This window comes from Cylas formicarius, unplaced genomic scaffold (assembly GCF_029955315.1).
Source record: "Cylas formicarius isolate icCylForm1 unplaced genomic scaffold, icCylForm1.1 PGA_scaffold_6__28_contigs__length_40554024, whole genome shotgun sequence".
In the NCBI taxonomy this organism is placed as follows: domain Eukaryota; kingdom Metazoa; phylum Arthropoda; class Insecta; order Coleoptera; family Brentidae; genus Cylas; species Cylas formicarius.
This window is the reverse complement of record NW_026844347.1, coordinates 39806428-39830351: the sequence shown is the minus strand read 5'-3', so window position 1 is coordinate 39830351 and position 23924 is coordinate 39806428. Positions and strand designations below refer to the sequence as shown.

Sequence of the window (23924 nt, the reverse complement as noted above, 5' to 3'; positions counted from 1 at the left end):
TACTATTAGGTCTCCATACCAAGCTATGTATTAATCCACTCCGTCTAACGAATTTGTCACTCTCTATACCGAACGAGAAAAGGGCACATCAGGGATTAGATTAGATTAGATGAACAGTTGGGAGAGCTAGCAATCAGCCTGTCCGTCACTGCGACCCAGAGGATCTATTGTGACTCTCTCCATAGCTATAGAGCTTTATCCAGGTTCGTCTCTCTAACCAGACTCCACAACTTCGACAATGGCTCCCTCCCTCTCTGCCTTTGGTTTGGTATCGCCCATCAGATGGAAACGCACTCTAGCTAGGCCTTCGCAGTGGCGCAGTACGTGTGCGGCTGTTTCCTCCTCTTCCTGACAGAATCTACATTCTGTGTTTTCTTCCACTTCCATCAGGCTTAGATGCCTCTTAAGCCTGCAGTGGCCCGTCGGCAGACCTACCATTATTCTTACGCCATTCCTATTGTAGCTTAGTAGGTCCGCTGTAAAATTGGCCGATGGGCCACGGCATGTCCCTCCACCATCGTCGGGATTCTCGGTCTATCCAATCCCTGATGGCTGTTTTTGCAACGGGTTTGGCCGTTCAGGGAACAAAGTAAGGAATGTAGGCCGTCTTACCTTCTCAGAATTCCTTACCCTAATAATCTAATTACAGATAACCTGGTCGTCCTAAGTGTTTCAATCAGTTATAATTTTTATCTCTAGATGATAAAGTTGCTTTAATTCGGGAGATCGAACGGGGAGAAAAGAAAAGTGATGTGGGACGTCAATCTGGACGTGCAAAGAAAAAATCATTCACTCTGAAGCGGCAGGCAATTCTAGTAAAAAACTAAGAAAGCCAAAAAGAAGATTTGGATCGCGCAATGTTGCAGTGGTTCCAACAACAACGTCTTAAAAATGTACCACTCTCTGGAGTTATCGTAAAACTAAGAGCAGAAAAGTTTGCTGGACAGCTTGGCATTATCGATTTCAAGGCTTCGGAAGGATGGTTGGGGAAGTTCAAAAAGAGGCATGGTATAAATTATTAAAGTGGCGAAGACCGGGATGTCGACAGAAACGTCACTAAAAATTGGCTGGAGAAAACGTGACCAAAACCAGCAGAAAAGTACCCTGCTGACGACATTTTTAGTGCTGACGAAACTGGTATTTCTTACAAAATGACGCCAGATAAAACTCAGTGTTAGTAGCTGCCAATATGAGTGCTATATCTTTTTATAACAAAAAAATCAGTCTCTTCAATTTCGCTATATAGAGTTTCAACTTTAAAAAATATAATAAATAAAAATGTTAATAAAATTGAAAATTCACTGTCTCACTGTTTACTGTTACGACTTCCGCTCTCACTAATTTCTGTCCGTTTAACATTTAGCCCTATTTTTATTCGATTTTTTAAAAAATTGAAAGCAAACCATAAAGCGACAACACTGTCGCTTCTGACTCTCTGCGCTCCAGACGCCGATTTAAAAATACGCACCGGCGGCCAGTGTTTGTTTCCATCGCGTCGGTGCAGTCGTCGTCCGCCATCATGAACTCGAAACCGAATTTCCAGCGTCAGACCAGTCAAAAATCGTACGCGAAAAAATCACCAACCATCTGGGACGAATACCCGCCCCTGACTTCGTCGAAACGCGAAAGCTACGGCAGGAGGGCCTCGCAGTTCATAGCAGGACACATCAAATCGTACAAAGTGTACCGGAAGATCGCCAGGCTCAGCAGGAAATGGTTCACGCACATATTCCTCTGCGTCGTCCTGCTGCTCTACACCGCAGGAGGGGCTATAGCGTTCCTGACCGTCGAAGGACGCAACGAATCCAAGTTGATCAAGCAGGAGATCCGTCTCGAGATCAGGGAACTGCTCAGGCAGCTCAGGCTGAAGGCCCACGTCATTCCTGCTAGGTATTCGGCGGAGGAATGGGTGGGGGAGGCTTCGAGGGTGATCATGAGGTTCGAGGAGAGGATGACCGACGCGTACGACAAGCATCCCCTAGTGGTGTCCAGTCCGAATCAGGAGGTGTGGACCATATGGAATTCGATAGTTTACTGCGCGACCCTGTATACGACAATAGGTGAGGCAATTAAGGCAACGTTCCATGGCTGGAGAGTTTAACCCATATTGTCCCAAGCATGAAAAAAAAAATAAAAATTAAATTTTTTGCTCCGAAATTCGAAACACAAAAAAAAAATACTGAGATATTCGAAAAGATATCAATAAAAATTACCATTACTTAAGCAATCTTGTTTCTGTGATATATAATGCTTCAATTCGACTTTCAAACTAAATATAATAAGAATATTAAACATAAATTTGAAAAAATCCTGAGTGTGATTTCTAGCACAATTTCTTCCTTTCGTATTTGAAGTTAGAGCATCGGATTATACAAAAAGGTTATCAAAAGAGAATTTTTTGAAAAGCTCTGCGTTCACCTCTGCATCAAAACCTGTTATTCTTACAAAAATATTCGAATTTTCGAAACAAAAACGACTAGCATTTAAAAAAAAATCAACCACTTACGGAAAAAGTAGAAAATAACCTTTACTAAGAAAATCGGCCATTCTGAGTTTTTCCTTTTGTACTTATATAAAATTTCGAAGGTTTCGTTTTCTGAAAATATTAATTTTTGTTGAAAAGAAGGAAAAAATGAACACAAAAAAAATCCGAAAATAGAATGCGGATTTTGTGTATCGTAATCCGATTTTTTTGAGAAAGTATTTCGAGCAAGACCTCAAATCACCGCAAAGGAACAACCAACTTTTTTCGAAAAAAAAAAATATTTTTGAAAACTTTACCAAGTTAAAACGTTTAGAACATATGTTCATATGAAGTTTTCTTTTTAATATTGACCCAAAAATCGTCCCCTTAAATATTGACATTCAATGAGATATCACCCTGTATAAAAAGTTACCAGTGCAAATTAACCCATATTATCCCAAGCATAAAAAAAACAAAAAAATACTTTTTTGCTATGAAATTATTTATTTTATTGCACTTAAGAATACATTACAATTGTCAAAACAAAAATAAATACACAAAAGAAAGTTCAAATTCGACAGGAAACAACTAAAAGTAGAATGTTTTCGAAATAGAACCTGATTTGATACAAAAAAACGCATAATATTTTATGGCGGGTGAGCGCACCACTGGTAACACCCGGTTTCATTTTTGGTGATGTTTTACAAAGCATTAAGAATGTAAATGCACACTACACTTATTGCAAACGTAAACTGTGTGGCTGTGGCAGATTCTACATCTCCTTCGGGCTTTATTGGCATGAACCATCATGTTGGGGTATATTTACATCTTTCCGTTGTTTTCTATTACAGCGTTTTACATTTTGGACAGGATCTACACTAGAAACATTACATGCCACAGTTACAATTGAATTGTCGTGCCAACGGACAATATATTGGGTTGTTCGGAAAGTCATTTCGTTTTTTTTTGGGGAACATGAAAGACAGTTTTCGTATAATGAATAAATATTTTATTAAATTATATATTGGCCATTCTGGTCCAACACCTTTTGCCATCTTTCTGGCAGTAACATAATTCCCCTCTCATAAAAGTTTTGGTCCTTGCTGGCAAAAAACTGGTTCAGGTGGTTTTTGACATCTTCATTTGAGGTAAAGGTTTTGCCATCCAAAAAATTTTGCAGGGACCGGAACAAATAGTAGTCGGAAGGCGCCAGATCTGGAGAATATGGTGGATGTTGCGGTACGTCCCATTCAAGCTGTAAAAATTTTTGGCGAGTGACCAAACTTGTGTGAGGTCTCGCATTATCCTGGTGGAACACTACACCCTTCCTGTTCATTAATTCGGGCCTCTTCTCTTTAAATGAATCATTCAATTTGTCCAGTTGATGACAATAGACTTCTGAATTAATCGTTGTATTGTCCGGCAAAAGCTCAAAAAAAACGATTCCTTTGACATCCCACCAAACGGAGAGCATCACCTTTTTTTGGTGAATGTTGGCTTTTGACACGCTTTGAGCCGGTTCATCTTTTCTGCTCCATGACCTCTTGCGTTTAACATTGTCGTATACAACCCATTTTTCGTCCCCAGTAATAATCCGCTTCAAAAATGGATCATTTTCTTGACGTTTGAGGAGCGAATCACACACGTCAACGCGACGACACAAATTTCGCTCCGTAAGGACATGGGGCACCCACACATCGAGCTTCGAGGTTAAGCCCGTGCCCTTCAAATGGCCATAAACAGTCGAATTCGACAAATTTAATCTCTCACCGATCTCTCGTGTGGTTATTCGACGATTTGCATCAACTAATGCCTTTATCGCATCTTTGTCAGCTTCGACCGGCCTTCCAGACCGTGGTGCATCTTCGACATCAAAATTGCCGGATCGAAATTTTGCAAACCAGTTCTGGCACTGGCGTACTGTTAACACGCCTTCTCCATACACGTCCGTCAATTTTTTTCTCGCTTGGACAGCATTTTTACCTTTTCTGAAGTAAAAAAGTAAAATATGACGAAAATGCTGCTTATTGCTCTCCATATTTAAAAGGGCACCAACCAAAAACTACTGCGTAGAATTAATAGAACTTGTTCACACACAAGCCTTGCAATATCAGCTCTCAAGACATATAATGGTTATGCGGCTTAAGTGTGAAGTTGGTTTCGAAAAAACGTAATTAAGTCCTCTGACGGGAAAAAACGAAATGACTTTCCGAACAACCTTATAAATTTTTAATTCAGACTCATGAGAACGCCATCTCCAAGACCAAGGTCAGAATGAGCTTTATTTTGAGCACCACCATATGAAAGCGAATAAAATAGGTACCCATCAGATGAACAAAGGTACCAAAGTTTGAAGACAAAATGAACTAAACATTTTCCAGGTGTTTACAGGCGCTGACTTGTCTAGATTTGCTATAACAAAGTTTTGTTTCACAGATAAAAGCAGTCAATGTATGTTTTCTGCGATATAATCTACTTGCTACAGACTTAACAAAAATGCCAATACAAATCCAAAATATATTTTTTTTTTTTACTATTTTGGATTTACTTGAAAATGTGATACAAATTTATATACCGCTTTTGTTAACTTTGGAAGTCATATTAAAGATTTTTCCTATACACATATGTTTTATGTCCTTTAGTAGTGATTATAATAAAATTTCTAAATGGATGTGAAAAAAATATTTCCTTGATATGACAAAAAAAATCATAGAATTTGTGGTTCATTAGCACACCACTTGGACAGAATGGGTTAATTTCATTTTTAATTACCAGCTGGCGAGACTACCCCGTATATTACACCATTTTTCTTTTAAAAAACTTTTAGGGCATCTAAACTTTAGGGTTTATCAAAGCGGTTGAATTTGGTCAGAAATTAATGGAATCTACGTCTCGTTGCTTTAGAGACTGTTAGGGTGCAAAATTTAAAATTATTTTAAACTGGTATACAGGGTGGCTTAAAAATAACGTGCGAATTAAATGCAAAACCCCATTTTAAAATTTCACTGCTTATAAATAGTGTAAAGAAAAAATGAAATTTGTGTTTTGAATCTTAAGTTTATATTTTAGATTCTGATATACATTGAGATGCGGTTTTGGGCGGCCCTTACTTGAATATCTAGCGACTTTTTTTTTCAGACAATTGTGTTTTGTTTTGTTTTTGTATTTTCGGTTTTTCTGCTTTTTTTTTTGTTAACGGAAACTTTTTTCACGACACGTTGTTTAAGGTTACGGCCATCTTTACCCTACCACGTTCACCGGTAGGGTGTTGACTATCGCCTACTCCATAATTGGGATACCGCTCTTCCTGATCGTGCTGGCGGATTTCGGTAAACTCTTCACCAAGGCGATCAAATGGGTTTGGTCGCGTTTGAGGCGACTTTGCCAGACTGGCGGCTGCCTACGAGCCAGAAAAACCGCCCATATCCAGGTAATACTTTATTGGTTAAAATTTCGTATTTTTTAAGTACCGAATACCTAAGAGAATTAGAAAAAAATATTCACAAAACTAAAAATTCACACACACACACACACATTAAGTAGTATAGAGGGAGCAATCAAAGATGTAAATGCTCATTGAATAGTGGCTTTTTATTGTTGAGTCAAGCTTTCGCCCAAGCTTTGAGGCTTCCTCAGGACTCTAAAATGTAAAACAGAAACACTCTATCACAAAAACAAGAGAACGCACTAGGCTCGTCAATTCGTACATCAATTTGCCACCAATTAAACTCTAACAGCAGATGGGGCACAATACTCCTTGCACACATAGAGAACCACGTGTTAGCTATTAGTAAAAGCTGCACAGATTAAAATAGTAAAACAAAGAAAACTTATGCCTGGACAAGTAGTCGTTAATTAACAAGTAAAATAACCGGAAACGACAAAGAAACAACAAAAATCCGCTCAACGGCATTTAAAAAAAAGATATCTTGACGGTTGGGAAAATGGTCAGGCATATATATACTCCCTATAGCGACACTTTGAATAAGGTATTCTATCTGTGTTACGAACAAAATTTGCTGTGTTTTCTCATAATACATATATAGAGTGGATTAATACATAATATTAAATAATATAATAATAATAATTAATGTATGATTGTATGGAGACCTAGTAGTACAAGAAATTTTGTTCGTAATACACGGTTTTACGTCATAAAGGGTTTCGCTATAGGCAGTTTTCACTTTTTAATAAATATTTTCAATGAATTCACTGAATTAGTAAATTTTGAGATTATTTACTGTCTACTTCAAAAAAAGTTCTTTATTCAAGAAATATCAACAAATGGATTAATAGAAACAAAATCTGTTCCACCGTATGAAATTTTATACCTTCATTGAGTATGACAACTTGTATAGTTTTTTGGAGTTTTTTCGACGTTTGGGTAGCGCTGCCTCAAAGTCTGATGGAAGGGGACTTTACTATAGCATTTCATAGGAAATACTAAAAGGGGCGCAGATGATGTACCAAATAGCGACGTTCCGGAGGAACTCGAAGGCCCCACTCGGTGAAGAACAAGAAGCCGATGAGGAAAACCCCAAAGGTTTGGAGTTCCAAACTAGCGTCGAAGTCGACGAAAACTTCGACTTGCCCGTTACGCTGGCCCTGTTCATCCTGGTCACTTACATATTCTGCGGGGCGATCATCTACATGTACTGGGAGGAATGGGACTTCTTTTCGTCTTTTTACTTCGTCTTCATATCGATGTCGACGGTTAGTAGTACGCGGACACCAGTGACAAAAAATTGGTTAGGCTAACGAAATCGTTTAATGGATAGACAATATCTTATCGGGTCAAATTGAAATCAATCTTTTTTTTGTTTACTTTGGTATATATATTATATTATTTATATATTTGTATATTTCGCAGTTATACGGACAATGTTTTTCAAAATTGAAATTGCCACGTCATAAATTAACACTTTTACTTTTGGTTCATTTTAGTTAGTTTTGGTTAAAACAAATCAAAACTAAGCAACCAATCAGTTTTGGTTAGTTAACTAACCGAAAGTAACCGAAGCTCTTGGTAAGTTTTTACCAACTAACCAATCGGGATTCTCCGCTAGTATTCTGTTAATTTAACTAACCAATCTGGATTCTCCGCTAGTATTCTGTCAATTTAACTAACCAAAACTAACCAATCGGGGTTCTCCGCTGGTATTCTGATAATTAATGCGAATTGTGTAACGGTGACGTGGCGTCATTTTTGGTATAAATTATGGACAGATAAGTTCCGAAGCCCGTGATGTCGACAGAAACGTCACTAACGATTGGCCGGAGAAGACGTGGCCAAAACTAGCAGAAAAGTACCCTGCTGACGACATTTGTAATGCTGACGAAACTGGTATTTTTTTCAAAATAACGCCCGATAAAACTCTTAAATTTCGAGGCGAAAAGTGTGTTTTGTAGAAAGCTTTCTAAAGAACGTATGACAAGCACCCAGAATCGCCAAGACCGAAAAAAGAACGTCAAGTTCTATCAAACCTCAAGGTCTTGCTTACTGTTTTCTTCGATTATCTGGGCGTGGATCAAGAGTTCTTACCACAAGGTCGTACGGACAATAAAGAATATTACTTTGAAGTTGTGCGCCGTTTGCGAGAAGCAATACTAACTTTTCGGTCAAAAACATAACCACAATCGTGTCCCAGTTTCCAAAATTCAGAAATTGCTTGCCAAAAGTGCTTCAAGGATGAATTAATAAAACTCACCATACTTTTTGAAAATTGAACTGAGGTGGCTTTTACTTGATGAAAATCCATTTATCAAAATAAAAAAGAACTAAAAGTTCAGATTTTCACGAAATTATATATTTTGACATGATAATTGTTTCGACAACACATGACACACAAACACCGTGTAGTAGTAGTATTTTTTTTTACTTCTTGAACACACCTCACATACTGAGTCTGGTTTTATGCCGGACTGTGCCATCGCATTTCGTACCGACTACAGGGACTTTGTCTTTTTCGACTTGAATCGTAAAAATGTTTCTTGACGCAGGTGGGGTTTGGGGACTACGTGCCTCAGCAGCCGATCTGCATGATAGCCTCGATCATCTATCTATGTTTCGGCCTCGCGTTGATGTCGATGTGCATCAACGTGGTGCAGGACAAGCTCAGCGACACGTTCCAGCACGCGTCCGCCAAGATCAGCACCGGCTTGGGCATAGACGAGACCCCGACTTCGGAAAATGGCGGCGACGGAGACACTCCGAAGGTTCACACGGCGGTTATCGTTGACGGATAGGCGAGGCCGAGGTTGCCCGAACTGGCGACTGGTTGGTTCAATTATCCTGGAGCTAAGTTTCGACTGGCGCAGTCGTGGGGATCGGCCGTGCGAGACGAGCAGCCAGACAAGCCGAGTTTATGTTTAATCTGTTGTGTCGTACTACGAGAGGCGAATAACGGTGTTGACGAGAATACAATTGTTTTATTTCTATGGTCTTTTCATAGGTATAAGAAAGTGACCAATTGCTTTTGAATGGGATTATCCGAGGGTGGTCGTTAACATAAAATGCAACAATTTCGGAATTTAAATTCAGGTAAAATTGTGGTCCGTAATAGAAAATAATTTTATACCTACCTGTGTTTAATATTCATTGGTTTGATATACTACTTAGTATAAGTTTATTAGTAATCATTCACAGCGTGTGTTGAATCGTGTGCGAATTATGCAAAATATGTGCGAGTCTAGTGTATCTCAGGAGATGCTACCGCCCGAACACCATTCTATTGAGACTAAGGAAGTTATAAACAATGTTTATTTGACTCTCGTTGAACGTGGTGTCAGCAAGCAAGCATTTTTAAAAGAAAAGGCCACATTGACGAAAATTCCAACATCAACTGTACGGAAAATTGTGAATAATCCCATTTCAACGAGGAAACAAAGAAGATGAAACTGGTGTTAAATGTGACAGAACTACCTTATGGAAGTGAATTTAACACATGGCTTTATGATTTAAAAAAATTGACAAAAGGCAAGTTTTAATGGAATCTTTTAGAATTCGGAAATGGCGACTGGAATATCTAGAAAAAATTAGAATTTACAGAGAACAACAAAGGCCAATTATTTACTTGGATGAAACCTGGTTCGACACTTATGATACCCCGGAAAAGAGTTGGGTTGACTCAATTGATAAGTGTAAAACAAACGAGCCATCAAAAGACATAACGAATAACTATTTTGCATGCTGGCTCTAAAAATGGAATTTCTCTGTCTGCGAAAAATATTAAAGATTCTTCTCTGGAGTACCATGAAGACACCACCGTTGATTTATTTGAAAGTTGGTTTAAAAACAAACTAGTTCCAAACTAATAGGAAGTTAGTTGGGCAAATTCTGTTAAACATATAGAAAAAGCAGAACAATTGTATATCCATATTGCAAATAATATAGAACAAATAATAATTAGAACAGGCGATGATAGCGATAGTGATACTGATATATTATGTGAATCATTTTAAGTAATTTAAGTAAGTAATAAAAATAATTAGACAAATACATACATAAATAAATTAATATTGTTTAGTATATTGCCTAACAAAACCCCAAATAATTAAATTCTAAGCAAAGTACGGACCTGTTCGGCCATATTTGAATCTTACAGCTTGCCCGGGTGTTTCCTTAATTCGTATCGGTTAGTCACTTTCTTATAGCTATGAACAGATTTTACTGTAAAACACTTAAAACGACAAAGCAATAAATGCACTATATTTTTGGTCGTATTATAACAAACTAAAACTTTTGAGAGTAGGAGTGCATTATTATTAATAAAGAGGAGGAAGGATTTTAAAGTGAATTGACTCACCCCGTAAAGGGGTTTTATTGGCCGACGAAATTTAACCGTTAGCGTCATAAAACGAAGGCCGGTGACGTAACGCCGCGGGGTCGAAGCCCGTATAAATCAAGTAAACGGACAAAACAAAAAACATTTATTGACAATTCGGGTCCGGGTGATTTACGGCACCAACCAGTGGCGGCGCGCGAAAAGTTGTGCGAGTCACAGCGAAGATTCCAGGAACACTTTAGTCACGTCTTCGGCGTCTTTAAAGCTGACGTAACGGCTGCAGCGTGTTTGGGGGTTTGTGCAGGGTTCTTCAGGGGCCACGGCACCGAATTCGTCGCCGGACGCCTCTGCAAAAGTGACGTCAAAAAATGACGGATTCAGTATTAAGACATTGACGCCCAAATTTTTAGAAAAATGCATTTTTCTCAATTAGTAAGTGACAAATAGATCCGATTTTTCGCTAAAAACTAGTGTTTTCAATTTGATATTTTACACACAACCACAAAAACTAGAAAATTAAATTTATTGGACGCCATGGAGATTAACAAAATGAGACATTCAAATGTATTGCTTAACGATCAATTAGATTTAAATACCTCTCCCTTATTGAACTTAAATTCTCACAACAACATTAATTAACGTTTTATTGTCATTTTTCGGTATATATATATAGTAGCAGGTAGTTTGCAGAGCAAAAAAGTATTTTTTTATGCTTGGGATATTATAGGTTAAAAAGAAGAGGAGCACGGAACATAAAACAAAAACAGCTGTAAAAACTTCAATTTCTGTTCCGTGTAATGTTATTGAAAAAACGATCATCATTATTTCTCCTATTAATTTTGTGTGCCGGCATAACGGAATTGAAATTGACAAAGGCGACGCGAAAACGGTTTTAAAATAAATCCCAGTTGAACGTCACGCGTGTTTCTCCGAAAGAAGAAAAAGCCAATGCCGCCTATACGTTTTTGATAAACAGACGGATGACATTAACCGAGGGAAAAAAAACGCGTCGATGTTATTTTTCCCATTGAAACGTTTCTAAAATAAATACCGCCGCGAGCCGCAGATAAATTATCGTGTGGATCGAAGATGAAAAACGTCAATTTTCAGGGCCGTATCGGCCGAGTTCGTAGTGTCGTTTATAATAACGTGACAGCGGTTTATTTTACAGAAAGCAAATAAAACGTCGCCCGGCGTATTTTTAATTTCGTTTGCGAAGCTTAAGGCGCGTCACATGATACGCAATTCGGGTATCCGGAAAAGTGAGGTTAAGTAGTTGGAAACTCGAGAATCTTAATGAAGCTCGTCATATATTATATTTTATGTTAGGATAAAATTGATTTTTCGCGTTTTGTAAGCAACATGCACGAGGTTTCAAGTAATTGGGGCTTGTAGTTTTTGATTGCGATATTTAACGATAAGTACAATTGCAATTATATAATTAGTAAATTAAAAATAAGGAGACATATTATTACGGCGTTCAAATACCCACACCCGAGAGTTGTATTTTGAGAAAATGATATTACTTAAGAAATTGAATTGACTTGGCATTTCTTACAAGAGGAAGAAGAAGATGAAGAAGTTGATCTGGGACCACCACCAACCATTCAACAAGCCCTATATTCAGCTAAGCTGCTAGAGACATCTTTTATGTATCATGGAGAAGATGCCCCTCGCGAAGGAATGGTGAAAATACAATCCAAATACAAACCAAAAGAAAATAAACGATTATTTAAAACATTATATGTATTTCTTAAATATTTATTTATAAGGTTGTTCGGAAAATCATTTCGTTTTTTCCCGTCAGAGGACTTAATTACGTTTTTTCGAAACCAACTTCACACTTAAGCCGCATAACCGTTATATGTCTTGAGAGCTGATATTGCAAGGCTTGTGTGTGAAAAAGTTCTATTAATTCTACGCAGTAGTTTTTGGTTGGTGCCCTTTTAAATATGGAGAGCAATAAGCAGCATTTTCGTCATATTTTATTTTTTACTACAGAAAAGGTAAAAATGCTGTCCAAGCGAGAAAAAAAATGACGGATGTGTATGGAGAAGGCGTGTTAACAGTACGCCGGTGCCAGAACTGGTTTGCAAAATTTCGAGCCGGCAATTTTGATGTCGAAGATGCACCACGGTCTGGAAGGCCGGTCGAAGCTGACAAAGATGCGATAAAGGCATTAGTTGATGCAAATCGGCGAATAACCACACGAGAGATCGGTGAGAGATTAAATTTGTCGAATTCGACTGTTTATGGCCATTTGAAAGGCATGGGCTTAACCTCGAAGCTCGATGTGTGGGTGCCCCATGTCCTTACGGAGCGAAATTTGTGTCGTCGCGTTGACGTGTGTGATTCGCTCCACAAACGTCAAGAAAATGATCCATTTTTGAAGCGGATTATTACTGGGGACGAAAAATGGGTTGTATACGACAATGTTAAACGCAAGAGGTCATGGAGCAGAAAAGATGAACCGGCTCAAAGCGTGTCAAAAGCCAACATTCACCAAAAAAAGGTGATGCTCTCCGTTTGGTGGGATGTCAAAGGAATCGTTTTTTTTGAGCTTTTGCCGGACAATACAACGATTAATTCAGAAGTCTATTGTCATCAACTGGACAAATTGAATGATTCACTTAAAGAGAAGAGGCCCGAATTAATCAACAGGAAGGGTGTAGTGTTCCACCAGGATAACGCGAGACCTCACACAAGTTTGGTCACTCGCCAAAAACTTTTACAGCTTGAATGGGACGTACTGCAACATCCACCATATTCTCCAGATCTGGCGCCTTCCGACTACTATTTGTTCCGGTCCCCGCAAAATTTTTTGGATGGCAAAACCTTTACCTCAAATGAAGATGTCAAAAACCCCCTGAACCAGTTTTTTGCCAGCAAGGACCAAAACTTTTATGAGAGGGGAATTATGTTCCTGCCAGAAAGATGGCAAAAGGTGTTGGACCAGAATGGCCAATATATAATTTAATAAAATATTTATTCATTATACGAAAACTGTCTTTCATGTTCCTCAAAAGAAACGAAATGACTTTCCGAACAACCCAATAAAATTTCCTAAGTAGATGTTAAATTATGTATATAAGTGCCTATAACTACTCATAACGAAAAAAAAAGCAGTCCCATCAATTTCGCTATATTGAGTTTCAACTGTATTCGTAGCCTTCGATTTAAAAAAATTATTTCTTTTTCCGGTATACATAAAAATACAATAAATAAAATATATAATTTGGGTCAAACACTTTTTGTGTGTAAATGGCATTTAACTCACGAGTTAGATAGAGTTTCCCAAACCAAATATTTCCTAGGGGCCATTAAACCTATTCGCTTATCGTTCTGATCGGTTCTGCTATTGTTGTCTCTATTTAACTGTGTAGATTAGACAGAGAGAAATGTATTATCGGAAATGTCATATAAGTTATAAACAAAATCGTCTTTTAAGAGAGGATCAAATTTTCTAAACTTCATGCGAACTGTATGTAAAATTTCTGTGGTAAACTTAAATTATAAATGTCACTTTACTTACCGACTAGTCCAGTAGCTTAGGATTTTAATTGTCTGATATATTGCATAACATTTTGCTGTGTTACTTTTTGGGATCATTTTCGCAAAACAAAAGGAATACATAAAATCGTAAAATCTCCGAGAACATCCGATTGCTTCCGGAAATGTCCGAAGGGGCTCCGATCCGTGGGAAACGAAACTCACGTGGTTTAAGCATTTTACAGGTGAAAAAATTTGTTTTACTGCTTGACATTTCCAATTTTAAAACGGTGTACTAAGAGTTGCGTTTAAAGGTCTGTGGTTTATTGTCTCTTTGCGAAAACTATAAAACCTAACCTAAAATTCTGGCCATACCTGTGGTAGTCTTTATCGCCAGTTTCGCGTACACAGGCTGCAAACAAAAAAATAAGATAAACCGCTTCAAGAGTCGACATTCTGGCTAGGCAAGACGAAGAGCTACCTTGTGGTCTCCCATGCAAACTTCTTGACCGATCATGTCGTATCGGACATCGACATGTGGATCGACTAGCTTTTTGGCCGAGTGGCCGAGTAATATCCGGTCGCACCAAGACGGGCAACGGGTGGGCATGTACGATTTCGGTTTGAAGACGTCTTCCTCGAACGGGTAAGAGGGACTGAAAGTCACTGGGAACTCGGTGAGTGTCGCCTGGAAAGCTAGAGTCTCGAGGTCGTACGGTTTCAACTGCAAACGGTGACAATCGACAAGAAAGGAATGATAAACAATAAAGAAAATATTGTTTCCCTAAATCACAGGGTGTCCAATATGAGATTCCACATAAGTGGAATTTTGCTACAAATTCAGGTTCCTAGGCCAATATCCAACTCTTGCCAGCAAAGTTTTCTATTCAACTTGGGGAAAATAGAGACACCATTTTGCTACATAAGTGGAATTTTTCCAATAAGGTCAAAACATTTTTTTAAATTATTGAAATTTTGGGAAAAGCAGAAATTCTCCATTTAAGTGGTGATATCTACCTTATTATATAAATATTAAAACTCTTTGTCAAATGACGAACTGAAACACTTTTTTTGTCTACTATACTGCTCAAGATCGGCGGCTGATAAATAAGAACGGTGCCTAATTTGCTCACCCAATCGCAGCGCTCCTCGTCGGCCATCTTGAACTGCTTCTTGCCGACGGTTAATGCTACGTCGCCGTCGTCCTTAACGACCTGCAGCCTCGTGGAGTCGACTTTCTTATTGTTTTGCAGGCGGAGCGTCGTTGTCGACTCTTGTTCCAATTCCTGCGAGCACACGTCACCACCACAATCGCCAGATACCCCCACCACTTTTACCCGAACGACCCCTCGGGTATCGACGCGGAAGTTGAAGTCTCCGAATAGAAAGCAGGGCGTGGCTTCGTAGCTATCGGAGCGGAACCGTTCTACGACGTACCGTAGCGCCCTCTCGCGGTTACGGGCGTAAGCCGACGGGCGAGTTTCCATGGCAACGAGGTTGGACGCGTCGTGGAAGAGGTGCAGGTTTACCAGGTCGACGGAGGTGCCGTCCAGCGACCACCTGGTGCGCATAAACCCTTTCCTAGACCATTTACCCTGAAAAGAGTAGAGTTGAAGTAAGCCTGAGGAGGTTTGCGCCCGCTGCACAACCTCAGGGAAAAAATGGCGGGGAAACTTGGCCTTCTCCTTGGTGGGCACCAGCTCGATGTCGCCCGTGTGGACGTGTCGGCCGGTGACGGGCGTAAAAGCGTCGGCGTCGAAGTCGAACAGCGACGCCGACGCCAGGGACTCGTGGACGAAGTAGAAACTGGCCAGGCTCTGCACGCGGCGCAAAATATTTGAGAATTTACTGGCTCTTCCGGATACAAACAGGTTAAACCCACGACAGTGCCCTCTTGCGAATGCATGATATTATGCGAAGCGTAGTTAATAACAAAATTGCTGAAGTTTGTTGGGCGTAGTTTGTAGGAAAGAACTTCGCGATTTCGTGTGGTAAAGAGACGCATTGTTTTTTTATCATGCTCCTCACCCTGTATAAAATGTCCTTCACATCTCGTCGTCGAATTTACCCACAAAAACGGAAATTTTTAGGATATTTTAGTTTTTTTGCCCATAAACGACACACCCTGTATATGATACAATCGTTGTTTGAAGTAGAGGTTATGGCCCTGGATTTTCCACGGTAAATTTCAATTTCATAGATCAAACGGTTCCAAAGTTATCCCGGTAAAACCAAAAGACTAGAACGGAGAACGGACAACAAAAAAAAAAAACATGTTTTCCATCGATACATCAACGTTAAAACATTCTTGTGATGGAATTGATTATATTAGTGAAGGCGTGTCAGATGATTCAAAGACACTACTTAAGAAGCTTGAGAAAAGTTCACGGGAAACAAAGTTGTTCGAGGTGTTTAGGATCATCCTTTGTGGAAAATTTTTTGGGAATAAAAAATAAACAATAAATAAGTATTACGTCGCATTACCGTGAAGTTCTGGGGCACATCGAATTCCTCGTCGACGAAGATCCTCGCCCTGTCAAAAGGACGGAGTTCCTCGCTGGCGAGTAACAACTTTATGAAGTCCGAAACGTATTTCATGTTCTCGCGGTAATCCTTGCCGCCGATTTCCTGGCAGTGGAGAGCGACGAATTTGACGTCGAGACGCCCCACAGTCGCGAGCAGTTCCGCCACCCAAACGTCGAGCATCGCCTTCGGCTGAGGACAACCGGTATATCTTATAGTTAGACGATCACGTGTCGTAAGTAAAAGTGAGCCAATCATATACGCGGGGTGAGTCAGCGATTGAGTAAAGTTCATCATCTCATTGTAAGGATTGTTAGGATGCACGATTCGGAATTATTTTTTAAGTATACAGGGTGTCTCAAAAATGTGTGACGAATAAAACCTAGATTTTTTAATACGTAACACCCCCAATGTTGCAACCTATCGTAAAACTAAAAGCAGAAAAGTTTGCTGAACAGCTAGTCGTGATTGGAAAACCAACTAACCCACGATGTTTTAAAAACATCGTTTTCATTCATCATTCATCATTCATCATTCATTTATATAAAATGTTCCTAAGCAGATGTTAAAATATGTTTATCAAATAATTAAATATTACAGGACACATATGCGTATGCGACATAGTATTCTTTTGAAGGGGACAACATTAATTTTGATAAATAAGTATACGCTTTTTGATAAAACTAACCTTACTTTTTCAACACACCTCGTATAACAAAAAGCATCGGCATTTACACTTTCGTGTCGACTCGTACAAAACACCCGACCATTGTTTATCACTCGAATGCCATCTAGCGGCGCTGTGTGGATGTAAAAAACCAGCTCTGGTAGCGCGGCATTTTTGAAATCTTTAAAATTCGTTAAACGCATGTTACGGCGATTAACAACTTTGGCATTTGACAAGGAATGACGAACGAAGAAGCTGGCTTAATACTTGATATCGGAACGAGAAGCTTTCTGATTATTAGCGATAATGAGGTCGAGAGAGTGCGTACACACAATAACGCGTTTTACCACAAAACACGCTATTGTGCCGAAGGTTCCAGTCAAGAGTTTGAGAGAGTGCGTGTACAAATATTAAGTTATAAACATCAGGCTTAATATCAAACTGGCTCAATGACCACTTAAAATGACCCCAGGCATAACGTTGCTATATAGTAGGGTTGCTATATAATAGGGACACGGCAATGAAGAAGAAGTGTCAAAACATCCGCATAAAACTAACCTAAAGTAGAAGGAAGGGTTGGACATAAGTTGGGCATTTTATAAAAAAATCACACTTAAGCAGTCCGTTAATATTTTCTAAATATATGCGAGGTTAGTCAAAAAGGAGTTGAACTGAGGTGGCTTTTACTTGATGAAAATCCCTTTAACAAAATAAATAAGAACTAAAAGTTCAGATTTTCACGAAATTATATATGTTCACATGACAATTAGTTCTTCAACACCATGTCTTTATCAAATGTAATATTTACAAACTACCTGCTACTATATATACCGAAAAATGACAATAAAACCTTAATTAATGTTGTTGTGAGAATTTAAGTCCAATAAAGGAGAGGTATTTAAATCTAATTGATCGTTAAGCAATACATTTGAATGTCTCATTTTGTTAATCTCCATGGCTTCCGATAAATTTAATTTTCTACTTTTTGTGGCTGTATGTAAAATATCATATTCGTCAATGCGTTCCTTGAAGGATCAACCTGTTTATTCAATATTATTAATTTTTTTATTTTTTAAATTCTCACAACATTCATTAAGTTTTATTGTCATTTTTCGGTATATATAACGGGTGGTTAAATTGTAAGGGCCGATGTTGAATGTGACATTTCTCTATTTCAGACTTACTCAATTTGAACCATGGAGAGATACACAATCCAACAACGTGTTAAAGTTATCCAGACTTATTATGAAAATGGGCGTTCAAATCAAAATGCATATCGTGCACTTCGTGATTTTTTTGGTCAATTTGATCGTCCAAATGTGCGTACAATCGCAAAAATCGTGAAAAAATTCGAGCAAACCGGGTCTGTAGAAGATGTGAGAACACCAGTGCATGCTCGTACAGCTCGTACTGCAGAAAATATTGCTGCTGTTCGCGATAGTGTGACTGAAGAGCCGTCCACCTCAACTCGTCGTCGTGCCCAACAATTGCACCTCTCACGCTCGTCGTTGATAAACATTATGCATAAAGACTTGCATTTACACGCTTACAAGGTGCAATTGGCTCAAGAACTAAAGCCTCTTGACCATTCCAAACGTCGTGAATGGGCAGAATGGTGGCAAGAAATGGCAACAGTGGATGATCAATTTTCGAAGAAAATCATCTTCAGTGATGAGGCACATTTTCACCTCAGTGGATTCGTCAATAAACAGAATTGCCGCATTTGGGCGAATGAGAATCCAAGAGTGATTGTCGAAAAACCGATGCACCCCCAAAGAGTGACTGTTTGGTGCGGTTTATGGGCTGGCGGCATCATCGGGCCGTATTTTTTCCAAAATGAGGCCGGTCAGGCAGTTAATGTGAATGGTGTTCGCTATCGTGAGATGATAACGAACTTTTTATGGCCCGAATTGGGAGATATGGATGTGGACGACGTGTGGTTTCAGCAGGACGGTGCCACTTGCCACACAGCTAACGAAACAATGGCTCTTTTGCGCAACAAATTCAATGGTCGTGTTATCTCACATAATGGCGATGTCAATTGGCCGCCAAGATCATGTGATTTGACACCGTTGGACCTTTTTCTTTGGGGTTATTTGAAAGAAAAGGTGTACGTCTACAAGAGCTAAAGGATGAGATAATTCGGCACATTAACGGCATAGAACCTCCATTATGCCTCAGGGTCATCGAAAATTTGGACCATCGGATGGAGGTGTGCCGCCGTGGTCGCGGCGCCCATTTGGCCGATATTTTATTCCATACATAATTGAGTAATACCAATATATCATAATAAAATAAAATTACAATAATTTCCTAAATAGTTGGTTTTTTATTCAAAATCAACTTCGGCCCTTGAAATTTAACCACCCGTTAGTAGCAGGTAGTTTGTAAATATTACATTTGATAAAACAATTGTCATGTGAATACATATAATATATTCTAATAACATATTCTAATATTTTAAACAAGTCCTTTAGGTCATTGGGTTTCATAACAAACGGTAACAACTTCGAGATCAATGTAGACTCTATAACGCACTGGCGAAAGGAACCAGAAGTCGTAGTTGCGAAAATTCCAGTTAGTTACACACGCATATGGAACTCTGATAACGTCATGCTATATATGTCGAAGAGAACCAAACTTTAGCTATGAATATGCGCTTACTTACGTCTTCGAACAGCGAACCGACATTAGCAGTTATCAGCAACACTGGGATGGACTTCAACTCCATAATCCGAAGTAGACGGCTGTAAATGGTGATTCGTTAGTAATTTGGAATTGTATTAAAGTGTGACTAGTCGCTGATTTTCCGGTATTCATTGATATAAGAAACTGACCAATTGCTTTTGAATGGGATTATCCAAGGGTGGTCATTAACATACAATGCAACAAGATTATTACCTAAAGTTTCGGAATTTAAATTCACATTAACTTGTGGTCCGTAATAGAACATAAGTTTATACCTACCTGTGTTTAATATTCTTTGGTTTGGTATACTACTTAGTTTAAGTTTATTAGTAATCATTCTAATTTCGTGTGTAACAGAGCGCGTGTTGAATCGTGTGCGAATTATGCGAAATATGTGCGAGTCTAGTGTATATCAGAAGATGCTCCCGCCCAAATGTAGAAAACACTATTCTATTGGGACTGAGGAAGTAATAAACAATGTTTATTTGACTCTCATTGAGCGTGGTGCCAGCAAGCAAGCATCTTTAGAAGAAACGGTCACATCGACGAAAATTCCAACACCAACTGTATGGAAAATTGAAGAAAAGAAGAAGCGATACTGACATTTTCTCGAATGTAAATGAAAGTGATCAAGATATAATACGGCGTAAACTTTACCACTTATCCGACACAAAGTGTGCCTACATTAGATATCTTAATTAGGAGGCTTGAAAAAGATGAAACCGGTGTTAAATGTGGCAGAACTTCCTTATGGAAGTGTATTCAACACATGGGTTTTAGATTTAAAAAAATTGATAAAAGGCAAGTTTTAATGGTATCTTTTAGAATTCGGAAATGGCGACTGGAATATCTAGAAAAAATTAGGATTTACAGAGAACAACAAAGGCCAATTATTTACTTGGATAAAACCTGGTTCGACACTTATGATACCCCGGAAAAGGGTTGGGTTGGCTCAACTGATAAGTGTAAAACAAACGCGCCATCAAAAAGAGGTAAAAGAAGGATTTTGCATGCTGTCCCTAAAGATGGTTGGATTCCAAATGGACTTTCTCTGCCTGCGAAAAATATTAAAGATTCTTCTCTGGATTACCATGAAGACATCACCGCTGATTTATTTGAAACTTGCTTTAAAAAAAAATTGTTCCAAACATTCTTCCTAATAGAGTAATTGTAATGGACAATGCAAGTTATCACAGTAGACAGTTGACTAAAACCCATTCCTCATGTGACACAAAGCAACAATCCAAAACTACACTATAATAACGACATTTATTTTCACGAAGATTATACCAAAAAGCAATTAATTGAGGTTCTACAAAGCTTGAACCTGCGAAAGGAATACGTCCGTGCTAATTATGCAAAAAATCAAGGGTATACAGTTTTAAGGCTTCCACCTTACTCCTGTATATTTAATCCCATTAAACATGTTTGGCACCAACTGACATCTGGCATTCCTCGTAACCATGTTTTTCACCGTGTTAACTCCAATGTCCTCACACTTATAGAAACCGAAGTTTTTAACATCACTCCACAAAGTTGGGCAAATTCTGTTAAACATATAGAAAAAACAGAACAATCGTATATCCCTATTGCAAATAATATAGAACAAATCATAATTAGAACATGCGATGATAGCGATAGTGATACTGATATATTATGTGAATAATTTTAAGAAATTTAAGTAGGTAATAAAAATGATTTGTAATTGTTTAAATATTGTTTAGTATCTTTCCTAACAAAACCCCAAATAATTAAATTCTAAGCAAAGTACGGACCTGTTCGGCCATATTTCATTCTCACTTTTCCTTAATTCGTATCAGTTAGTCACTTTCTTATATCTATGAACAGACTTTAAGAAAATCTTGGAGGGATTGTTAACCATAAGGCTAAACATAATAATGTTTTTGGTTTTAGATAGAAGGTGTACAGAGCTTTCTTGTCAAAGGCTTCCACAAATATATTCGCGACGACTGGTGAAAATTATAATGTTCATGCACTTCTGAAGAATTTTGTATCAGTTGCTAATAAAAAAGGGTTAAGCTGAAAACTCCCTATAGAATTAAAGGAGAGGAAAATATTACTTCCCTTAGATAACTGCCCTGGACATCCCCATATTCCAGATCAACGGAATATTGAATTGGCATTTCTTACAGCCAAAACAACAAGTGTCAGTCGATGGACCAGAGTGTAATAAAAAGTCTTAAGAGTCGATACAGGAAAAACATTTTTATGGAAGACAAATTTTCCATTAATATGCAAGATGCAGTCAACTTTATTAGTAAAGCTTGGAAAGAGGTGACAGCAGAAACAATTCAATGAACATTTGCAAGATTTTATGGTAATAGATCAGGATTTGCCTACAACAGCAGAAGCCATATTACAGCAAGCAAGAAAGGGTGAGAAAGAGCACCAAGAGGAAGAAGAAGATGAAGACGTTGATCTGGGACCACCACCAATAGGGAAGATGTCCCTCTCGAAGAAATGGTGAAAATACAAGCCAAAGTACGAGATGCATATTGGCATATTAAAAAAATTCAAAAGAAAATGACCGATTATTTGAAACATTAAATGTAGTTCTTAAATATTTACATAAAATGTTCCTAAGTAGATGTTAATACATAGATGTATATAAAATAATTAAATTATTATGATTTTATATCTTAGAGTTAAGTTAGCAATGTCTATTTTGTATTCTGTGCCTTTTGATTGCGGTCTGTGTTTTGTTTTAGACCAAAAACTAAGAGGAACAACAGAAGAATGATAGAACTGTGGTGGTGGTGCACATGTTTTAGTAATAAAGATTCGGTTAGAAGAATTCCGTTTTATCATTTTTAACATGGTAGCAGAAGTCCGTGGTTGTAGAAAAATCAAAAAGCGAGAAAACAGACTAAGTAAAAGAAAAGAGAGGTAACATGGCTACTGAACAGAAAGGCGAACTCATCTTGCACATGTTTGATGTATCGGGGTATGACAAATGGAAATTTCGACTTATGTTGCTGCTGCAAATGAAGGATTGTGAAGATGTAATTAACAGGTAAGAAAGACCTGAAAAAATCATCGAACTGGAATGGAACAAAAAGGTATTTTGGAGGAATTAGGTATTGAAAAAATTAAAATTTATGAAGACAACACAAGAGCAATAAATCTTGCAAAACATGGCAAATTTTCAAAGAATTCAAAACACGTTGATGTATGTTATCATTTTATTAACGATTTTTACAAAATGGTCTAATTGATGTCGTCAAAGTAAGCACTGATGATCAACTCGCGGATATACTTACAAAATCACTTAGAAAAGAAAAATTTCAAAAACTGCGCACTCGGATATCGCTAAGATCAGTAAACAACAATTAAAAATAACGAATGTGTTTGGCAATTAATGAATCTTCTTTTTTACGATACAAAATCAAGGAGGTATGTTCAATTATGATTTTATATCTTAGAGTTAAAGTTAGCAATGTCTATTTTGTATTCTGTGCCTTTTGGTTGTGGTCTGTGTTTTATTTTAGACCAGAAAGTAAGAGGAACAACAGAAGAATGATGGAACTGTGGTGGTGGTGCACATGTTTCAGTAATAAATATTCAGTTAGAATTCCGTTTTTTTATCATTTTTAACATTAAATATTACAGAACACATATGCGTATTGTCCCTTCAATTTCGCTATATAGAGTTTCGACTGTATATCTAACTTAAAACCAGCAAAAATTCAATATAAAATTGTGAACATTTAAATAGAGCATTTTTTTTTTTAAAAACGCAGAAGCTGTGTTCTAATCTTCTTGGTGTTTATCGCTTCTAAGTACGTCACTGTCGATGCGCGATACGATCGGCGCAAAGACTGACAGCTGTTCGTTTGGTAAGCCGTGGCTACGCTGCACAAACGGACCAATAAAATCCCCGCATCGTTGGGACACAACATCAAACTCACCCAAAAGAAACCTAACCTATTCTGAAACGCGAAGAGCGCATAATTTCGCTGCTTTTCCTCCCGACATCAGCCTCCTCGAGATCACGAACGACTGATCACGCGGCCAAGCATCGCTCGAAGCACAGGCTCGATCGATAAGCGCGCGCTCTACGTCACGGGGAACTCGGCATTCTATTGGTTACGATTTCGGCGGTCGATTCGAACGCAACCGGCGGAACATTTCAACCCCCGCAAGAAACGAGCCTAAAAATAAACGTTTTACTATAACGGTTAAATCGGAAGAGTTGCCTTTTTGAAAATTATCCCGCGGCGTTGTCAGATTAGCCCGGATATCTGGGTGGTTTGCATAGGCAAAGTCTGTTCATAGATATAAGAAAGTG

At 38.3% G+C, this 23924-nt stretch overlaps 2 protein-coding genes across 3 annotated transcripts; one reads left to right on the top strand and one right to left on the bottom strand.

Moving 5' to 3' along the window:
• Positions 1 to 1485: 1485 nt before the first annotated feature.
• Positions 1486 to 8894, top strand: LOC132702943 (TWiK family of potassium channels protein 7-like). The gene is made up of 4 exons (XM_060671853.1): positions 1486 to 2060; positions 5692 to 5894; positions 6902 to 7177; positions 8465 to 8894. Exons 1-4 carry the CDS (start codon positions 1520 to 1522, stop codon positions 8708 to 8710), a joined length of 1266 nt encoding a protein of 421 aa, XP_060527836.1. The 5' UTR covers positions 1486 to 1519; the 3' UTR covers positions 8711 to 8894.
• A 1422-nt stretch (positions 8895 to 10316) lies between these two features.
• LOC132702942 (inositol polyphosphate-5-phosphatase A) lies at positions 10317 to 23814 on the bottom strand. 2 transcript variants are annotated; one of them, XM_060671851.1, is made up of 9 exons: positions 23545 to 23814; positions 19596 to 19674; positions 16222 to 16452; positions 15387 to 15554; positions 15075 to 15332; positions 14871 to 15023; positions 14219 to 14461; positions 14113 to 14149; positions 10317 to 10595 (listed from the first exon to the last, which is right to left on the bottom strand). In XM_060671851.1, the coding sequence occupies exons 2-9, from the start codon at positions 19656 to 19658 to the stop codon at positions 10462 to 10464; spliced, it is 1287 nt and encodes a 428-aa protein (XP_060527834.1). In that variant the 5' UTR covers positions 19659 to 19674; positions 23545 to 23814; the 3' UTR covers positions 10317 to 10461. The 2 variants fall into 2 exon arrangements, with proteins under 2 accessions (XP_060527834.1, XP_060527835.1); XM_060671852.1 differs by lacking the exon at positions 15387 to 15554 and having other exon boundaries at positions 23545 to 23759.
• Between the last annotated feature and the right edge of the window lie 110 nt (positions 23815 to 23924).

Coding starts and splice junctions, on each gene's coding strand:
- LOC132702943 (XM_060671853.1), top strand. CDS start 1,520: ATGAACTCGAAACCGAATTTCCAGCGTCAGACCAGTCAAAAATCGTAC. Junction 2,061..5,691: donor GACCCTGTATACGACAATAG/GTGAGGCAATTA, acceptor ACGTTGTTTAAG/GTTACGGCCATCTTTACCCT. Junction 5,895..6,901: donor GAAAAACCGCCCATATCCAG/GTAATACTTTAT, acceptor AGCATTTCATAG/GAAATACTAAAAGGGGCGCA.
- LOC132702942 (XM_060671851.1), bottom strand. CDS start 19,658: ATGGAGTTGAAGTCCATCCCAGTGTTGCTGATAACTGCTAATGTCGGT. Junction 15,555..16,221: donor ATGTGCCCCAGAACTTCACG/GTAATGCGACGT, acceptor CGCCGCGTGCAG/AGCCTGGCCAGTTTCTACTT. Junction 15,333..15,386: donor CCCGCCATTTTTTCCCTGAG/GTTGTGCAGCGG, acceptor TACTCTTTTCAG/GGTAAATGGTCTAGGAAAGG.